Source organism: Astyanax mexicanus, chromosome 3 (genome assembly GCF_023375975.1).
Source record: "Astyanax mexicanus isolate ESR-SI-001 chromosome 3, AstMex3_surface, whole genome shotgun sequence".
NCBI classification, from domain to species: Eukaryota; Metazoa; Chordata; class Actinopteri; order Characiformes; family Acestrorhamphidae; genus Astyanax; species Astyanax mexicanus.
The window spans coordinates 49,223,364-49,239,742 of NC_064410.1; the positions used below are offsets into that span (position 1 = coordinate 49,223,364).

At 37.1% G+C, this 16,379-nt stretch overlaps 1 protein-coding gene across 1 annotated transcript in view; it reads left to right on the forward strand.

The window, feature by feature from the left end:
- Positions 1-2,570: 2,570 nt before the first annotated feature.
- Positions 2,571-16,379, forward strand: part of si:ch211-57n23.4 (immunoglobulin superfamily DCC subclass member 3) — a 33,004-nt gene continuing 19,195 nt past the window's right edge. The window contains exons 1-6 of the mRNA XM_015608490.3: positions 2,571-2,878; positions 12,632-12,937; positions 14,683-14,827; positions 14,947-15,077; positions 15,434-15,571; positions 15,687-15,845. Coding sequence (XP_015463976.3) covers positions 2,830-2,878; positions 12,632-12,937; positions 14,683-14,827; positions 14,947-15,077; positions 15,434-15,571; positions 15,687-15,845 — 928 coding nt within the window. The 5' untranslated portion in view covers positions 2,571-2,829. The remainder of the gene's footprint in view (positions 2,879-12,631; positions 12,938-14,682; positions 14,828-14,946; positions 15,078-15,433; positions 15,572-15,686; positions 15,846-16,379) is intronic.

Here is a 16,379-nt window from a genome sequence, read left to right on the forward strand (position 1 = left end):
AGGCCTGTTGTGTATAAAAACGATATGCGGTTAGTTATGGAATGGTATAGTGTGCATGCAGACATAGATTTTTTGGTGCGTGTAATGTAGGATTAGGGATATCAAGACTGAGGGCAAAATCTTGTGAGTTTTGAGGGCAGTGAGTCTGGAATGCCAGAATTTACTGCTAAGCCTTCTGCAGGTGTTGTGTGCCTCATACAGTGAAACACATTATGTAGTTTATGTGTTTTATGTTTGAGTCAAATGTTGCTGATCGGATCATAAACGGCCACAGCAAATTATCTGTTAGGTGTAGGGGAAGGGAATGGGACCTATGTTTAACCCCATATGTTAGGTGCAGGATTTATCATCATCTTGCTGTTTATGTTACTTTACACAGATAAGAATAATAATAAAGGTCAAATGTCTCAATATGCCCAATCTTTTGCATGGTGCTCTTTTCCTTTCATTCCTTTTTTACAACATACAGTATTGTGCAAATGTTGTAGGCACCTGTGGTAAAGAAAACAAAAAAAACTAAGTGTTTATTAGCTCAGTAAAACACTAGGATTACAATAAATACTAGAAATAACTAGAGTTATTTCTAGTTCTTACCGTATCAACACCTGGTTTGGTAAATTGGTAAATCAGGTGAGCTGCTGACGGAACTGAACATATACACTTGCTTGCTGAGGGCATCCAGGGGAAATCTGGAACTACACTTTGTTCTTCAGCTTGGCTCACAGGATATAATATACTTAGTTAAAATTGAGAATTCCTTGTTACTTTTTACTGTATGTATGTGTTTTTTAATCCGTTAAAAGCATATATGGTGTTTTTGTAGGCAAAAACACTCATATTGCTGAGATAAATGGATTAGTGTAATTTGCTTTGGTGCCTAAAACTTTTGCACAGTACTGTATTACAAAATGCAAATACACTCATTTTACTTATTCATATTCATAAGAATATTTTGCATTGTGGAGATCAGGGAAAGCTCTACTCGACCATCTTAAAATAGCATATAATTAACATAGAATTAATTCTGCACACTCATTTTCTTTTTATTTATTAACAGCCCAGTGTGATTTTGTGGTTTTGAGAAGGAAATGGTGTTTCTGTATTTTAATCAAAATTAGTCTAATTGGTCTTTTTGTGATCTGTCTGTAAAGGTCTCTGGTTTTGTCTTGTATCGAATCAGGTCTGGTAAATGATTAAATAAATGCTCTCCTCTTTCAGTGAAAGAACTGAAAGTCAATTAAGTCTGCATGAAGGTCTATTCATATTATAATCCGCATGCTAAAGTTAGCTAATTGAGTAGTTTGTTGTTACTCCGGATTTAAAGGATGCTGAATTCTACTAGTGGTGATCTGCTCTATTGAGTATCATTCAGGCGTGAAAGACTCACCACATCACCACCACCAGGGAGGAGCCAAGAGTTCTGATTGGCTGATAGGAGACCAACCTGTCAAAGCTGGAGAGCATATAGCTTCAAACTCCACCCGTTTTTCGGCGGGTTGCGCTTCTTGCGCTGGGATTGGTTATATTAGCAGGTGCATATGAACTGGTTTACTCACAGTTAAGTCTTAGTCTTATTATTTCCAAAGTAAATCGACATCTACTTAAGTATACATATTAAATTGAATATTTAAACATTCCTTTACATTTTTGAGTATTTTTTTACTTAGCAAACAATTGCTGTTTTAAAGTTGAAATTTATTCTGAGCTATTAGGTTATATTTAGCCTTTTATATTGAGATAAGAAATAAAAAACGATTCTATAAAATTCTATAAATAAGAACAGTTAACAAAAACAACAGTTACCATTTTGCTGATTGACGGTCTAAGTGTAAGAAATGTGTAATGGAAACTTAGTAATCTACAACTTTGAAAAAGTAAGAGACAGTTTAAAATTCATTATTTTCTTTGATTTGACCAAAAACCTCTGGAATATAATCAGGAGGAAGATGGATGTTCACAAGCCATCAAACCAAGCTGAAATGCCGGAATTTTTGCACCAGGAGTGGCATAAAGTTATCCAAAAACAGTGATGGAGGAGAACATGCCAAGATACTTGAAAACTGTGATTAAAAACCAGGGTTATTCCACCAAAAATTGATTTCTGAACTTTGAGATCTAAAAGCTCTGGATCTTTTTTTATTATTTCAGTTATTTCTGATTTTCTGCAAATAAATGCTCTAAATGACATTTTTTTATTTGTAATTTGGGAGAAATGTCCGTAGTTTATAGAATAAAACAACGTTAATTATACTCAAACACATACCTATAAATAGCAAAACCTAAAAAGTGGTCTCTTATTTTTTCCAGAGCTGTATGTCAGACGTTTTTGTATATGCATGTATACATATTTATAATTATTTATAGCCAGATAGTTTTGCTCTAATCTATAGTGCTGTATTTATTTTAACATTTTTACTTCCCATCTTTTTTCTTTCCATCTTTTTGACTTCCAGCCAATCACAGGGCAGAGCTCCAGGCTTGCCTGAATACAGGTGGGGACAGCAGTGGTCTCAGTGTCCAGTCAGTGACCAGAGGCGATCCGCCCCGTAATTAATGAGCGCTGCTCCTTTAGCGGAGGCTGAACAGTCCGAGCGCTATTATACCCGCGACTCTGGACTAGACCAGCCGGCCGGACAGCGGCGCCGCTGCCAAATCGCGATAAAGAAATGTTTCTAAAAGTTTAAAACGGGCCGTAGTTTAATAATCCATATCAGAAAACTTTAATACATTGATAGATTTTAATTAGCCGCTAATTTAATTTGACATTTTACCTGAGAAAAACACAAAGAAGCTGAATTTTTTGCATCATTACTGGATTAACTCGTAAAGATGAAGCCCCGGATTCTACTGACCGTTTTACTGATGTTCGTCTGTTCATGTAAGTATTTATATTCTCACAGTTATTTTTTACTTAAATAATTGTCTAATTTTAACTATTTTTTAGACTATGCATTCTGACATTGACTAACCTGGTATTGCTGGACATCAGTGTTTTGTTGTTTGCCAAACTACCTTTATAATGATGGTATTGTGTGTTGACATGTATTTCTGCATCATATATTCTCTGCCTCCACTTTGGTGGAAAAGTGTCATTTACAGTGGACCTAAAGCATTGTTCTCTTTTCAGAAGTTCTTATAGTTACACTAAGATTCTGCAATAATGATTCGCTCCCATAAAATTTAGGCCTAAATTTCGAACTTGAATAATTCAATAAACAAAAAAGAAATTGAGAGTATTGCACACTGATTTTCGTTGTATTAACTCTCATTTAATTTAATTCTCAAGATAAAAGTTAAGTTAAAAACGATACTTTAGTTTTAATGTATCACATCAGACCTGAGGTTATTCTTAAGGGTGCACTTGCCCAATTCTGTATTCTGAATTTTGAAAGTCTATTTTTGCAAAGAGACACTGTAGTTATTACAATATTCACTTACCACATTTACTCTTCTAATAGTATTGCATATATTGACATGTTGTCATTGTCACTTAAAAAACGTAATAGATCTTACAATTTAAGTTAAGTTGTTCTTTACATTGTGTCGAAATTTCTTAGAAAACATAAGAAATGTTCAGTAGAAATTATATAAATGCTCCAAAAATTGGTTTAAATAAAATCCTTTTTACATTGAATTGAAATTAACATTATAAATGTGTTTGCTTCCTTGTAAAGTTAGCATTTTGGAGATATAAGCTATTTTAATGACAATGACAATGTGCCTATATAACACTTATAACTTAAACCCAGTTGCTGGTTAACTGTGGTCTATTCTAAGTTAACTTTTGTCATTAATTGACTTTATTAATTTGCCTCTTTGTGTAAAGAAAACTGGAAAATTCACTGTTAGATGATTGAGTTTGGTGTTTGGCTTCTTGATTTCCTGATTTCCTTCTAATCCAGTGGATTAAATACGAATGATTAGCATAAATAACCTGAAATGAAACTCATTGTAAATATCTTTTCTAATGTTTTTTTGACTGAAGAAGAAGCAGAAGTATAAGCAATATGCTTATGAGCTGCAGGTCATTCTCTTAGCTGTGCTGTGCTGTTGTGCTGGTGATGATGAACATAAGAATCAGTGGGATAATTATATATTTAAGCAAATTCATTACTCTCAAGAAAGATCACATTTACCAGTAATGTAGACGTTTATTAATTGATTGTATAGACAGATTCTATACAGTGTGGGCAGTTTTGTTATAAATATGTTTGGCCAACAATTATTTTGTCACTTTAAACAAGACTGAAAATGCATACATATAAAATGATGAGCAGCATATTTTTTTTAATAAAAAAGCACCAGCAGGCTTTTCTCCACAGCAGCATTAGGCCTTTCTTATGAACCACGATGAACATCTGCTTATGGCATCTACACACAATATATATATATATACATCTGCTTAACATCTCCTCCAATAGGTTGATTATGCAGACCATGTAGAATAATAAGACTTTATATGTCTTTTTTAAATTAAATTAGGCTAGACATGGAATTAAAAATGTTTATTTTCAAATCTATGTTTATTTCTATGAATCTTGGAGGTACATATTCTTCTCCCAGAACCATAAATAAACAGAGCACTAAGCTTATTGAACAGAAGGAGGTGGTGAGTCCCAGGGAGGTGGAGGGAGACCCATGATCTCATGGTGAAGGGGCTTTGATGACCTTGGGCAGCATTAACCTTTGGGGTCCCCCGCCTGGTCAGCGGAGCAGACTAAGGAAAGGGTACCAAAAAAAAAAAAAAGAGGCCATAGAGACAATGGTGGCCAGTTCTCCCCACCCCCTTTGACCTGACCCCTACACCCTCATCTCCATAACACTGGCTGGGCCTTCTGGGGAGACAGGCTGGGGCTGAAACCTTATTAAATCTGTATGTGTGCACATGCATGTTTGTGTGTGTGTGTTAGGGTAACCCCCTGCAGCTGCTAGTGACTGTGTCCACACCCCCCTCCCCAGGCCTGCTGGGTCTTCCTCGATCTTCTAGCAGGCCGGGTGGATCCCTCTAAATAAGACAAGACACCCCTCTAGCTAATCCACAAGACCACAATAGGAGTGAATCAGGCCAGTGCACTCTGGAGCAGAGCTGGGCGGGGGATGTCTCTATCTCTGCTCTGGCTTAAGGTAATCCTTCAGGGCTCTCCCCTGCTGAAGGTACAATTATGAGCCTGAGATGTTGGACATATCACAGCACTGATCTGTGCAGATAATCCCATCCCAAAGCCATTTCCTGTAGGGAGACATGTGGAAAGTGTAAGCCATAGGCCTAGAGAGGAAGTGGTCAAACTTTTAAGTTTTTAAGATTTTAGCATTAGATCCTGACTAATAAAGTGATTTGGACATTGTGGTTAACCCCCGAGACAGTCATTTAAAGCCTCCAAAATCCAAAACAATGACTGGGCCCTTTTTTAAAATAAGTGTCACTAATAACAGTGTTGTTACTCATTAATAATCCAGTAATAACAATATAAGTAATGGTGATGTATTGATAGTGAAAGTTTATCTAAACACAAATGTTTATAAACCTGTAACTGATGTAAAATCGCTGTGTTTATACAGGTGTAATCAATTGAAGGTAGTTATATTTATGACCCTGCATGGAAAAACTTCATGTAAACTGAAAGTACAAAAGGTTTGACTATTAACTATTGACTCCACAGGGGTAATAGTTATTTAATAAAGGTCCACAACTTCCATTGCATCCAAAAAAGGAATATATTTGATACATTAACCAGTATACGTAATGAGAAATTATGTGATTCATTTAAGTTTAAAAGACTTGGTGGAAAAGTAAGCAAGAGATGATATATGTATTTGATTGTGAATCTCCAATAAGCGTTAATTGACCATTTCAATTCTTAAGACAGAAAATTTGGAGGAGTTCCTCCATTCCCACCAAGTTTTTTGGGGGGTACTATTTCATTTACAATGCCCTTTCTGCACAGGAAATTTGGCAGTGTTAAATCAACACTGTTAGTGTTAAATTAACACTGAGAGTGTAAAGTTTAACACTAATAAGCTTCCATGCCATGAATATAAAAATGGCAAAATTCTGCATTCTGCATGTTCATGTTATATAAAACCTTTCTGTGAGCAAAACTTTTGGTAGCATTAAAAACTTTGGTTGTCCTAACCTGTCATCACCACTGTGAATAATTTCCCCTTAAATACACCACCAGTATAAACAATTCCAAGTGTGTCTTCCTCTAAAACAACACATTTCACACCATCACACCACTCTGAATGAATTTTAAATTAGCAAATTTGTACAGTAAGATTGTACTCTACTCTATCCTTCATCTCTTTTAGTTTTATTGCAAAGGCCTCTTATCTTTGAGGATATTAAGCAAATTGGGTTCTGCATGAACCCATTACTTTGTAGTGTTTATTGATGAACCACCATTAATATTGATGATCAAACAAGATTTGGTTTGATTATGTAATGCAGATATGTAACATATCTAAACTATTCTGCTTAATGTTTGCTATCAGCAGATGTTCCTATGATTCATTTGGGTTTCTTTTGGCAGTTTCATGTAAAGATCTTTCCAACCAACTCGACCAAGAGTGGTCAATCACAAGAATATGAAATCACAAAATAATAATAATAATAATAGAATACAATTTTTAGTTAACATTAATGATGCATTTTACCTATTTTCCATTAAGTTGAAGCTCAGCAGAAATCCAGGTCCCTTCTGTTGGCCCTCATCCCTGTAATTAAACAGCCAAAGCCATGTGGTGTCCTCCCAGTCCAATTTGAGGATATTGCTTATTGATCCTACCTAACGGTTTGTGGTTTGACAAGCCTTTGGCAAAGAGAGTGTTGACCATCAAGCACAATCCAATCAGCAAATGCATTTACCATTACACCACTCTGTGATAATTTGTCAACATAACTTATTAAGGATATGAGGAAAAAATAATCAAATTGTTCATATTTTAATTAGCAGTTACTGCTATTTGTCATGAAATCTCTAATTGAGAGAGCAGCACATTTGTAACAGTATAGGCACACTTATAGTGTTTTGAGACAAAAGGCATTAACAATGGGCCCCATTAAAGAGGAGGTGCAAACATGACATGCATTTGTTTCCTAGTTCAATTGGAAATGGTGGGGTGTTTATGTGACTTTGAACTTGGCATATGCCTACTAATGGCAATCAGTTCTTAAACAAAAAGGATGTGAGGCCTCCCTAATAGCAGCACAAAGGAGTGTTTGTGCAGCATGCTGATAAAGAGCATGTGGCGGTCATAGTCAGGGATAGTTTAACTCCCATTACAGAGACAAAAGACGGAGTCTCAGAGCTGCTACGTTCCACGGAGCCCCACAAGCCCCCTTTTCCTCCCAGGCCCTTTACAATTCCTCCTCCTAGCTCCTTATTCAGCCATTGTTTGCGTTGCAGCTCCTGCTGCAGTTGTCAACATAATGGGCGAAAGGAGAGGGAAAGGAATTTGTGAATGTGCATATGCATTTGGAATTCTGTTCAAAGGCTTGTAACACATTTTGTAAGCAGAGGCCAAGTTTGCATGATTCTCAATCCTTTTTCTTGTTTTGTGTGGGGTGGGGGGAGGCCCACAAAGAAATTATAATGAGCTTAAAATAGAATATATGCTCTACATATCTTAGAACTTGGGTCGCAACACAAAAAGGCTTTATAGTAAAGTTCTATATGGACCATGATTAGCTCAAAATCCAATGTTATGTAAATTTAAAAAAGACTTGAATTTTGTTATTTAGAAGGATGACAAGTTCTCTCTTTCTCATAATGCTGTACCATACAAATTCTGAGCCAGCATCATTTGTGGTGTACAATGTATGCCTAAACATGGAGAATCTTGATTTGGGTTTGGTAATATAGACCCAGACATGGAAAATCTGATGTGAGAACCTCAGAGTGTTGTCTTAAAGTTTTAAGTAAAAGTAAATGTTGTCATGAACCTATACAGAGAACTAACATAAGAAGAGGCGTTAGATCTTAGAACTCAAGTTGCAACATAAAATAGAAAGTTAATAGAAAGGCCTATATATAACCAAGACAAACTCAAAATCCAAAGATATGTAGATTTAAAAAAAAAAATCCAAAGTTTGACATAGTTTTCATCTTCTCCTATAGTTAGTTTACTGAATCGTAAGAGAGCATCCTTTTTGATGGATGATTTATGCCCAGACATGGAGAATCTTTCAAAATATCTTCAGAGTGTTGCTTTAAAAAGTTATGATAAAAGTGAGAAGCCTAATACAAGCAGAGCCTTTAGAAAGCCTAAGCCTCTACCATCCCAAGTTTTCTTAAACTTGCTTTTACATAAATGCAAAAACAGACACAGACAGAGAAAGAGTCTGAGGATTGCGATCAGATCAGTGAGGGGATTTGCTTATATTTGCCTTATCGTGGGTGTCCAGACCCTTTCAGAGTTTTAGCCTGGGGGCTGGGGAAGCTTAACACAAGGCCTGACCACCACAATAGCTGTGAAGTTCATGGCCAACTCCAGCTGGAGACAATGGATTACAAAGGGCTAGAGATGTCTGTGGTGACTGGACACAGGCTGTCCGTCACAAACCCCCATCCCACCGACCCACCCATCTCCAACTCTCTCATGACCCTTCAGCATCTTGGGTCAGAACCTAAGGGGCAGGGATGGATGGAGGCCTCCGTCTGCTCTGGAGACCCCAAACCCCACAATCACTTCAGAACCCATTTTGGCATTTTGTCTTTGAACTGTGAATGAAATTGAACTCATTCTGAGACTTAGTATATTAGCATAGCATTAGCTATTAGCACATGCTGGGCAGTTTTGTAAGTAAAAGGATAAGGTAACAATTTTATTTAATGGAAGGTAATCATGCAAAGCAGGATAATACTGCAAAAATATACCCGCAAATTATGTCACAATGAACACCTGGACATGAGGCTAAAAATGAATACATTTGGAGTGACTTCAAAGGCCTTAAAATCGAGGAACTCCTTTGCATGATCCTTTCTACATATGCTACCATAGTAATCCAGCTCAAGCCTCAGTGAAATAGGGTGAAAATTGTACCGCATTAATTAAACAACAGTTTGGCTAGAATACTTTGAAGCCACTTTTAATAATGGAATTAGTAATAATGACTAATGACTTTCATAAATAATAATGAAATTAGTTATGAAATTATCAGATAAGATACTAAGATACACAAAAGTAGAAACAATAACAATTATTAACAATATAAAGATTAAAAAATGATCACAACATCTCTGAAGAGTAGTTACATAAATTGCAATTGAAAAAATGCGATTGCTCATGTAAATACTGTATAGTGTTATGATATGTTTAAGCCCTAAGACACTGTACAATCTGAGCCCATAGTTAACTTTTTACTCTAGTTACTACATTACTGTCATAATAACTCACAAAAAGACATTTGCATCCTGTGTTTGCAACATATGTATAGTGTGTTTGTGGTCTGCTGGGAGAAGTGTTTGTCTAATACCCTAATAATAAATGTTTGTTTATGTATCAAACAAAAATCACTCAATACCCAATATGTTTTAAGGTCTATAGGCAGAAATATATCAAATTTGAAGCACCTGGCCTACTTAGACTCTTTATTACCATTAATATAAGCATCCCAGGCTGGTTTTAGCGCACCATGTGGTGCCTTTATAAGGGCTCCCACTATTCTGTTTCTTCCTGTGATGTAACCTCCCTTCCCCACCATGGTCTCTGGGTCTCTGACATGAATTCTATTAACAGCACTGGTGAGTGAGAATTGGGGGACAAGGCAGGGCTGGGCTGACTAGGGGTCAGAAGACAGCTAACCCTAGTATTACCACACAGCTGAGCCAGGCTAGTCTCTTCTACATCTGCTGAGGGAGACACTTCATCATAATGGGTGTGAAAGAACAATTCCCTGATGTCCCCTTAAAACTGATGCCCCTCAAAACTGATGGTCTAAACTAAACTAAGGTTTGGTGGTAACATGGGTTACTGACCAAACTGCCCAGATAGTCCATGACAAGGCCTGAAGCTAGATCCTGTGAGATCCTGTGTTAAACATTTCTAGTAAAAACTGGTGGAAAATAGTATGTGGTATGCAGATTGGATAAAAACATAATAATATTAGAAGTGCCAGGTTAGCAGAAAAAGCAATTAAAAAACTAGGATTACATAAACTAGAGATTTAATGAAGTATGGTTACTGACAATCCTTCTTATTTGAATTAGAAAATACTCAAATATGTTAAAATGAATCAGTGGTCAATATATGATGTGGCCATCAAAAAATATATGTTTGTGTTGTCCTAAATTTCATTGTATAATCTAGATTTTAATGAGTACAAAAATCTTTCTGCTGTCGAAGCTTGTCACCATGGGTCTACTTTTCACCATGTAGAATTGTATGGCTAATTAGATGATTCCTCCTTCTGATCAGAATTTATTAAAGCTAAAGAAGACAGAAAATAGACAGATTCTCAGAGGGGTCTTTTAGAGTCTCATAAGCCTCCCACCCTCTTCAACATGTAAATAACAAATATTCTCGCAGTTAAAAGTAGATATGGTTATGTATTTATCTATACCTATGGCATACCACCAAGCTAAGGCATTTAACAGACTTATACTGTGACTTCCATTCGAAATTTACTGCCAAACATCCAATTAAACATTACTAATTATGCACTTTGTAATGAAGCATGCAGTTGCTCTTTACTAGTACTAGTATTGAAGTCCATGATATTCTCAGAGAAGCACATTTTTTTTTTACAATCTAGAGCTGATTGGTGTGTTACATGAGGCCATCACTATTGCAGAAAATAGAATATGTATAAGTACTTCAGCTGTGTTTAAAGAGCCAAGTGCTGTCAGTAAAATCTCAGGGTGACACAGGAGAATATGTTGTGATGGTTAACAGCAGAAATGAAAGCAGGTGCATGCTCGAGAGTCCCAGTCATCATAGCCGTCATGACGTGAATGAAGTGCATATTGGTTCAGGGTTAACTTTTGTTCACGTAACAGATGCTGCAGATTGCTAATTCACATCTTCTAGTGCAAGTTCAAGAGCAGACTTGCTTTAGAGCGCTCTCCCCCAACAACAGCTGGGACAGAGGCAGTGGCCATCTCTCTCTCAGGGTCATTTCAGGGCATTGGGGTGGACTTGAGTCTGGGGATGTTCCTCTGAAAAGGGAAGAGAATGGGGAAAACAGCCATGGCGTAAGAGTTGACACTCAGAGAGGACCAGGGTGAGCCGGTGGCATGGGAAAGTCACCTCCGAGTCAGAGTGAAAAGAAAGTGGGGTCTGGGTGGGGGGTTGTGGAAGGGTGGGGGTCTGCATAAGTAGGGGGCAGATGGCCCAATCTGAGAGAGGAGCTGATGGTTCCTGGTGGTTGATTGCATTTTTTGGGGGGGGACTTGGGAAAGGAGTCGTCACACTGCTTTTGTCATCAGGGTGGGCTTACTCAAAAGTGGCTCCTCCAACTTGACCTCATAACCTCATAACCCTCACTCGTTTTTTGGGCCTGCATCTGCCTTTGTGACAGACCTTTTTGGCTCAGTGGCTGCACAGCATTTGGCCCTATTGTTATGGCCAGTCTTGGTTTAGTGATACAAAGTTGAAGGGGATACTGGGTCCAGTTTGGAATTTGAAAGGTCTATCCTTAGGCCCTGGGGCTCAAGTATACATTCCTTGCTTTGTAAAAGAAAAATAATGGAAGAAATTTAGGAATGTCATGGTTAGTAATATTGGCAAGCAATAGTTTGACATTAATAAGAAAATATATTCATTTAGTCTCCATTTTGACATATAGCTCTGGAAAAAAAAAGAGTTTCTTTGATTTTACCAAATCGAATACCTCTGGAATATAATCAAGAGGAAGAAGTTATCCAAAAGCAGTGTATAAGACTGTTGGAGGAGAACATGCCAAGATGCATGAGAACTGTGATTTAAAACCAGGGTTATTTCATTAAAAATTGATTTCTGAACATATGAAATATTGAAATATTGATTTCAAATGCTCTAAATGACAATAATTTTATTTGGAATTTGGGAGAAATCTTTTTCTAGTTTATATAAACAACAATGTTTATTTTACTTGAACATATAGCTATAAATAGCAAAACCAGAGAAACTGATTCAGAAACTGAAGTACTCTCTTATTTTTTTCCAGAGCTGTAATTGCTAGTGTGTCTAATGAGAATTTTACCTCTGATAAAATTGGCAAGGCGTTTACAAAAATATCAGTGAGAGTAGATATCATATCAGGTGGCAATGTATGAGAATTTAACCTGAGATAAAGTCGGAAAGACCATCAATGATAGTAGGTATACTCTCAGGTAACAGTAGAAGGACCATTACCTGACATCTATTATAATTCAATTGAAGTAGAGATAATGTTGTGGACCTCAGATAAAATATAATGACATTACCTCAGTTTGTTTTGTAAATGGTGCGAAATGGTGCTCATTGCAAAAAAAATCAAGATAACATTTAGTAAATATAGCAATCTGAGGGAAAGGGTAACTATAGGCCCGCATACACTATAGTTTGGTTGGCCCACCTGCACAGTTACACCCATGTCATCATAAGTATTTAATAGTATGTCCAGTCTAATCTAAACCCAATCTGACCACTGCTCTCACTGTCTCCTCTTCAGGTATATGTTATGGCTCAGAGCTGGCTTTCCTGGTGGAGCCCAGTGATGTTATCGCTGTACGGGAGAGACCACTCATGCTAGACTGCAAGGTGGAGGGAGAGGGTCCCATCACTATTACCTGGCATAAGAATGGGGAAGCAGTGCTCACTGGTTCTCGCATGAAAGTTATGTCCAATGGCACGCTGCTGATCCGGAGCTTCCAGAAGAGACGAGATGGAGATTCCACTGATGCTGGAGAATACCACTGTGCTGCACAGAACCGCTACGGCATGCTGGTCAGCCGCAAGGCCCGCGTCATGCTCGCATGTGAGTTTATGTAATCATCTACAGAGAAAATACAGAAATTAGCAAGGTCGCCTATGTATGGGATTATAAATCCTGATTATAATTTTGTGTTCATTTTATTGTTAATGTTTTAGTTTAAATACAAGTTGTTTGGCTTATTATAAGCATCATTATTTGAGATCTCATAGGAGTATGTAATTGTACTTGCCTGATAATAACATGCATACACAGGAAATAAGCCAGTGTTAAACCAATATTGCCAGTGTAATATTAACACTGTGAGTAATACATCTGAACACTTTTAGAGTGGGAATTTTCATATTAGTTTTATATAATAGTTTATAATATAATATAATAGTTACTGGTTAATTATTGTTAGGATTTGAATATGAGCAATAGACCTGCAGTGCAATAAACCCCTTATATTCTATATCTAAGCCCGCACTTATGTTCTTTACTCTTATAACTGCAGCACTTATCTTAATAAATATCAGTTTTATAGACAAACACTTCTCAACAGTTTCTGCTTTATGATTAATAATTGAATTATAAACCCTGGGATCAGTCGGTTAAAGGGATATCTGACCGTAATCTGCAAATTCCATGCAATTATCCTGAATCTAACTAATTGGACTTTTGTCACACATGCTAAAATCACATGCTTATTCATTATAGAAGCTTTTAGTATTGTATGAATGGATAAAATGAAATATAAACTACTAAATAGGCCTAACCAAACTACCCATATTCCTAATAAATCTAAGCCCAGTATACTAGGAGGATCCAAATCCTAGTTTTCACTGGGAGCCTCTTCTGGGGATTTCATGGCCATGCTCTCCCATTTAGAGGCTTCCAGCCCTGAAACCCATTTATTGATTATTCAAATAAGCAGATTATTTGGATTGCATTGTGTAGTCAACACATCTTACCCTTTTCCTGTATGATCTCCATTGAGGCAATCAGTCCTCTTTAATTTATGTCGAAAACATATTATATCTTTCTTTTATAGATACAGAACTGCTACCATTATTCTTGTCATGCTATATAGAACAAATCATTCTTTTCCGGCAGCCATTCACCATATCTGTAATTGGCGCTCATTGTCATCTTACAATTAAAGGTGAACACTTAAAGGTGCTACAAAGGGCACTGTGAGTGATGCTCTATGAAGTTCCATAAAGAACAATGTTTTAATTTAACTTAATATATGAATTCATTCATGAATCACTTTTAATCTGTACACTGTAAATAACTTTAAGAGATGTTTTTTTTTTTATCTTTTGAAGATTCTTCACTTCCACACACATCTCTTGCATGGGTTTTTATGGAACCTTTTGTAACATTTATTATTATTATTTTTCAGCCCTAATAAGAGCCCATACCCTTCTAATTAATGGGTTTTTGACCCAAACAGTCTATTTCTTTAAAACCCCCCTTCATTACCTTACAATTAAACATATGAAGTTTTTAACACTGATATGACTACTGAATAAATGCTGGTTCGGGCAAGAGCACTATATCTTCAGCATGAATAGGTGGGGTAACCATTTATAATTGTAATATGTGGGGCCAAAATGTTGTACACTGAATAAGTGGGTGTGTTTAGATGTTAAGGTCAGTTGTGAAATTACAAAAACTTGGTTTAAACCATCTCTTATAAGTTCAGTGTGAATAAGATGGACTGAATACTCTACTAACCTCTCAAACTCTTTAATATGGTATCTTGGCTTCAATTTATTTACCTGCTATCTATTTGTTTCACACAGCTCTTCCTAAGTTCCACACCCATCCTGAGTCTATGACTGTGGAGGAGGGAGGTGTGGCTCGTTTTCAGTGCCAGGTAAATGGCATTCCAGAAGCTAACATCACCTGGGAGAGAGACCGCATGGCCATCAGCACATTAGACAACAGGTAATTCAGAGACTCATAATATTCAAGCTTCATTTGTTTGCTTAAATAATCTCATTTACCCTCTCCCCCTCAACCCACCTAACACACCTGTCTCTGTCTCTCTCTCTTTCTCTCTTCAGGTACACTCTCCTCCCCATGGGCATCCTGCAGATCACAGGAGCGAAAAGGTCAGATGCTGGAGTGTACCGCTGTGTAGCCACCAACATTGCTAACACCCGCTACAGTCATGAGGCCCTGCTTAACATCACTGGTCAGTAAATACTCTACTGCTTTTTAAAAACAGAATAAAAAATATAAATAAATCTCGTCTTTTCTGCAACCCTAATGGCAAACGTGGCAAATCCAGGTCCAGTAAGTGAAATTCTATCCCAGTGATTTGTTCCAACAGCAAGGGTGCAAGTTAAAGACCTAGATTTGCAGCAAAAGAAAAAAAGGTCATGTTTAGTATCACTAAAGCTGCTTGTTTATTAATAATTGGAACCATCCCAGTAGTTTCCTCGAAATGCCATGGTGTCAGATGTCACACTGGTTCAGTTCCAGTTTTAACAGGTTGCACTGAGCTCTGAACTCATCATCTTCTGTGATTTTTCTTCCATATTTTCTCAGGAGGAGCTCCACGCATTTACAAGGAACCCGTTATCCTCTCTGGCCCTCAGAATCTCACCATCACTGTTCACCAGACAGCCATTTTGGAGTGTATTGCCACCGGAAATCCAAGGCCCATTGTGTCTTGGAGCAGACTGGGTTAGAACCAGTAGAATTTTAATTGTGATCAAACTTGTGTTCGATTTTTATGCATACTGTAACTAAGAAGATCTCTTATTCAACTGTGTATATTTGTGTGTTTGTGTGTCTCCAGATGGAAGGTCCATTGGTGTGGAAGGTATTCAGGTTCTGGGCACAGGCAACCTGATGATCTCTGATGTGTCCCTGCAGCACTCTGGAGTGTATGTATGTGCTGCCAATCGCCCTGGCACCAGGATGAGGCGTACGGCTCTGGGCAGGCTGGTAGTTCAAGGTAAGCGTCCTTAGTTCATCAATACACTCATAACAACATAAATAATCTGTCAGACATTATAACAAAATGGTGCAGGAGAATCATATAAATTATTTTTGACAATCCAATGCTGTTGTTACTGAATGCAACTCTTTTTTAATACTCTTGATTTCATAAGAACCGATTAATGAGTAGGTGTCTATACACTTTTGTCTTTAGGATGTATATTTAGTATGTACATTTTAGATGTTATAAAGCAGTATGTGATCTTAAAGGTGGGACAGTAATGTTCAGCTAAATTGTATGTCTAGGAAATGTTTCATATAACAGTGCACATAGTTCGATGAAAACATTGTGAGAATGTCAGAAAAGACTATTAAGTCATTTAAACCATCTGTTGGTTAAATAACACATAAATAATTACTCTGTGGACATCCTAAGGACCTAATTCTATTGGCTGAGTTTTAAGATCTTTTTGCTTCTCTTATAAATTACTGTTTGCGAGTTTTAGGACCAGGTCCCAGACAGAGATTAGGCCTAGTGCACCTTTTTTCC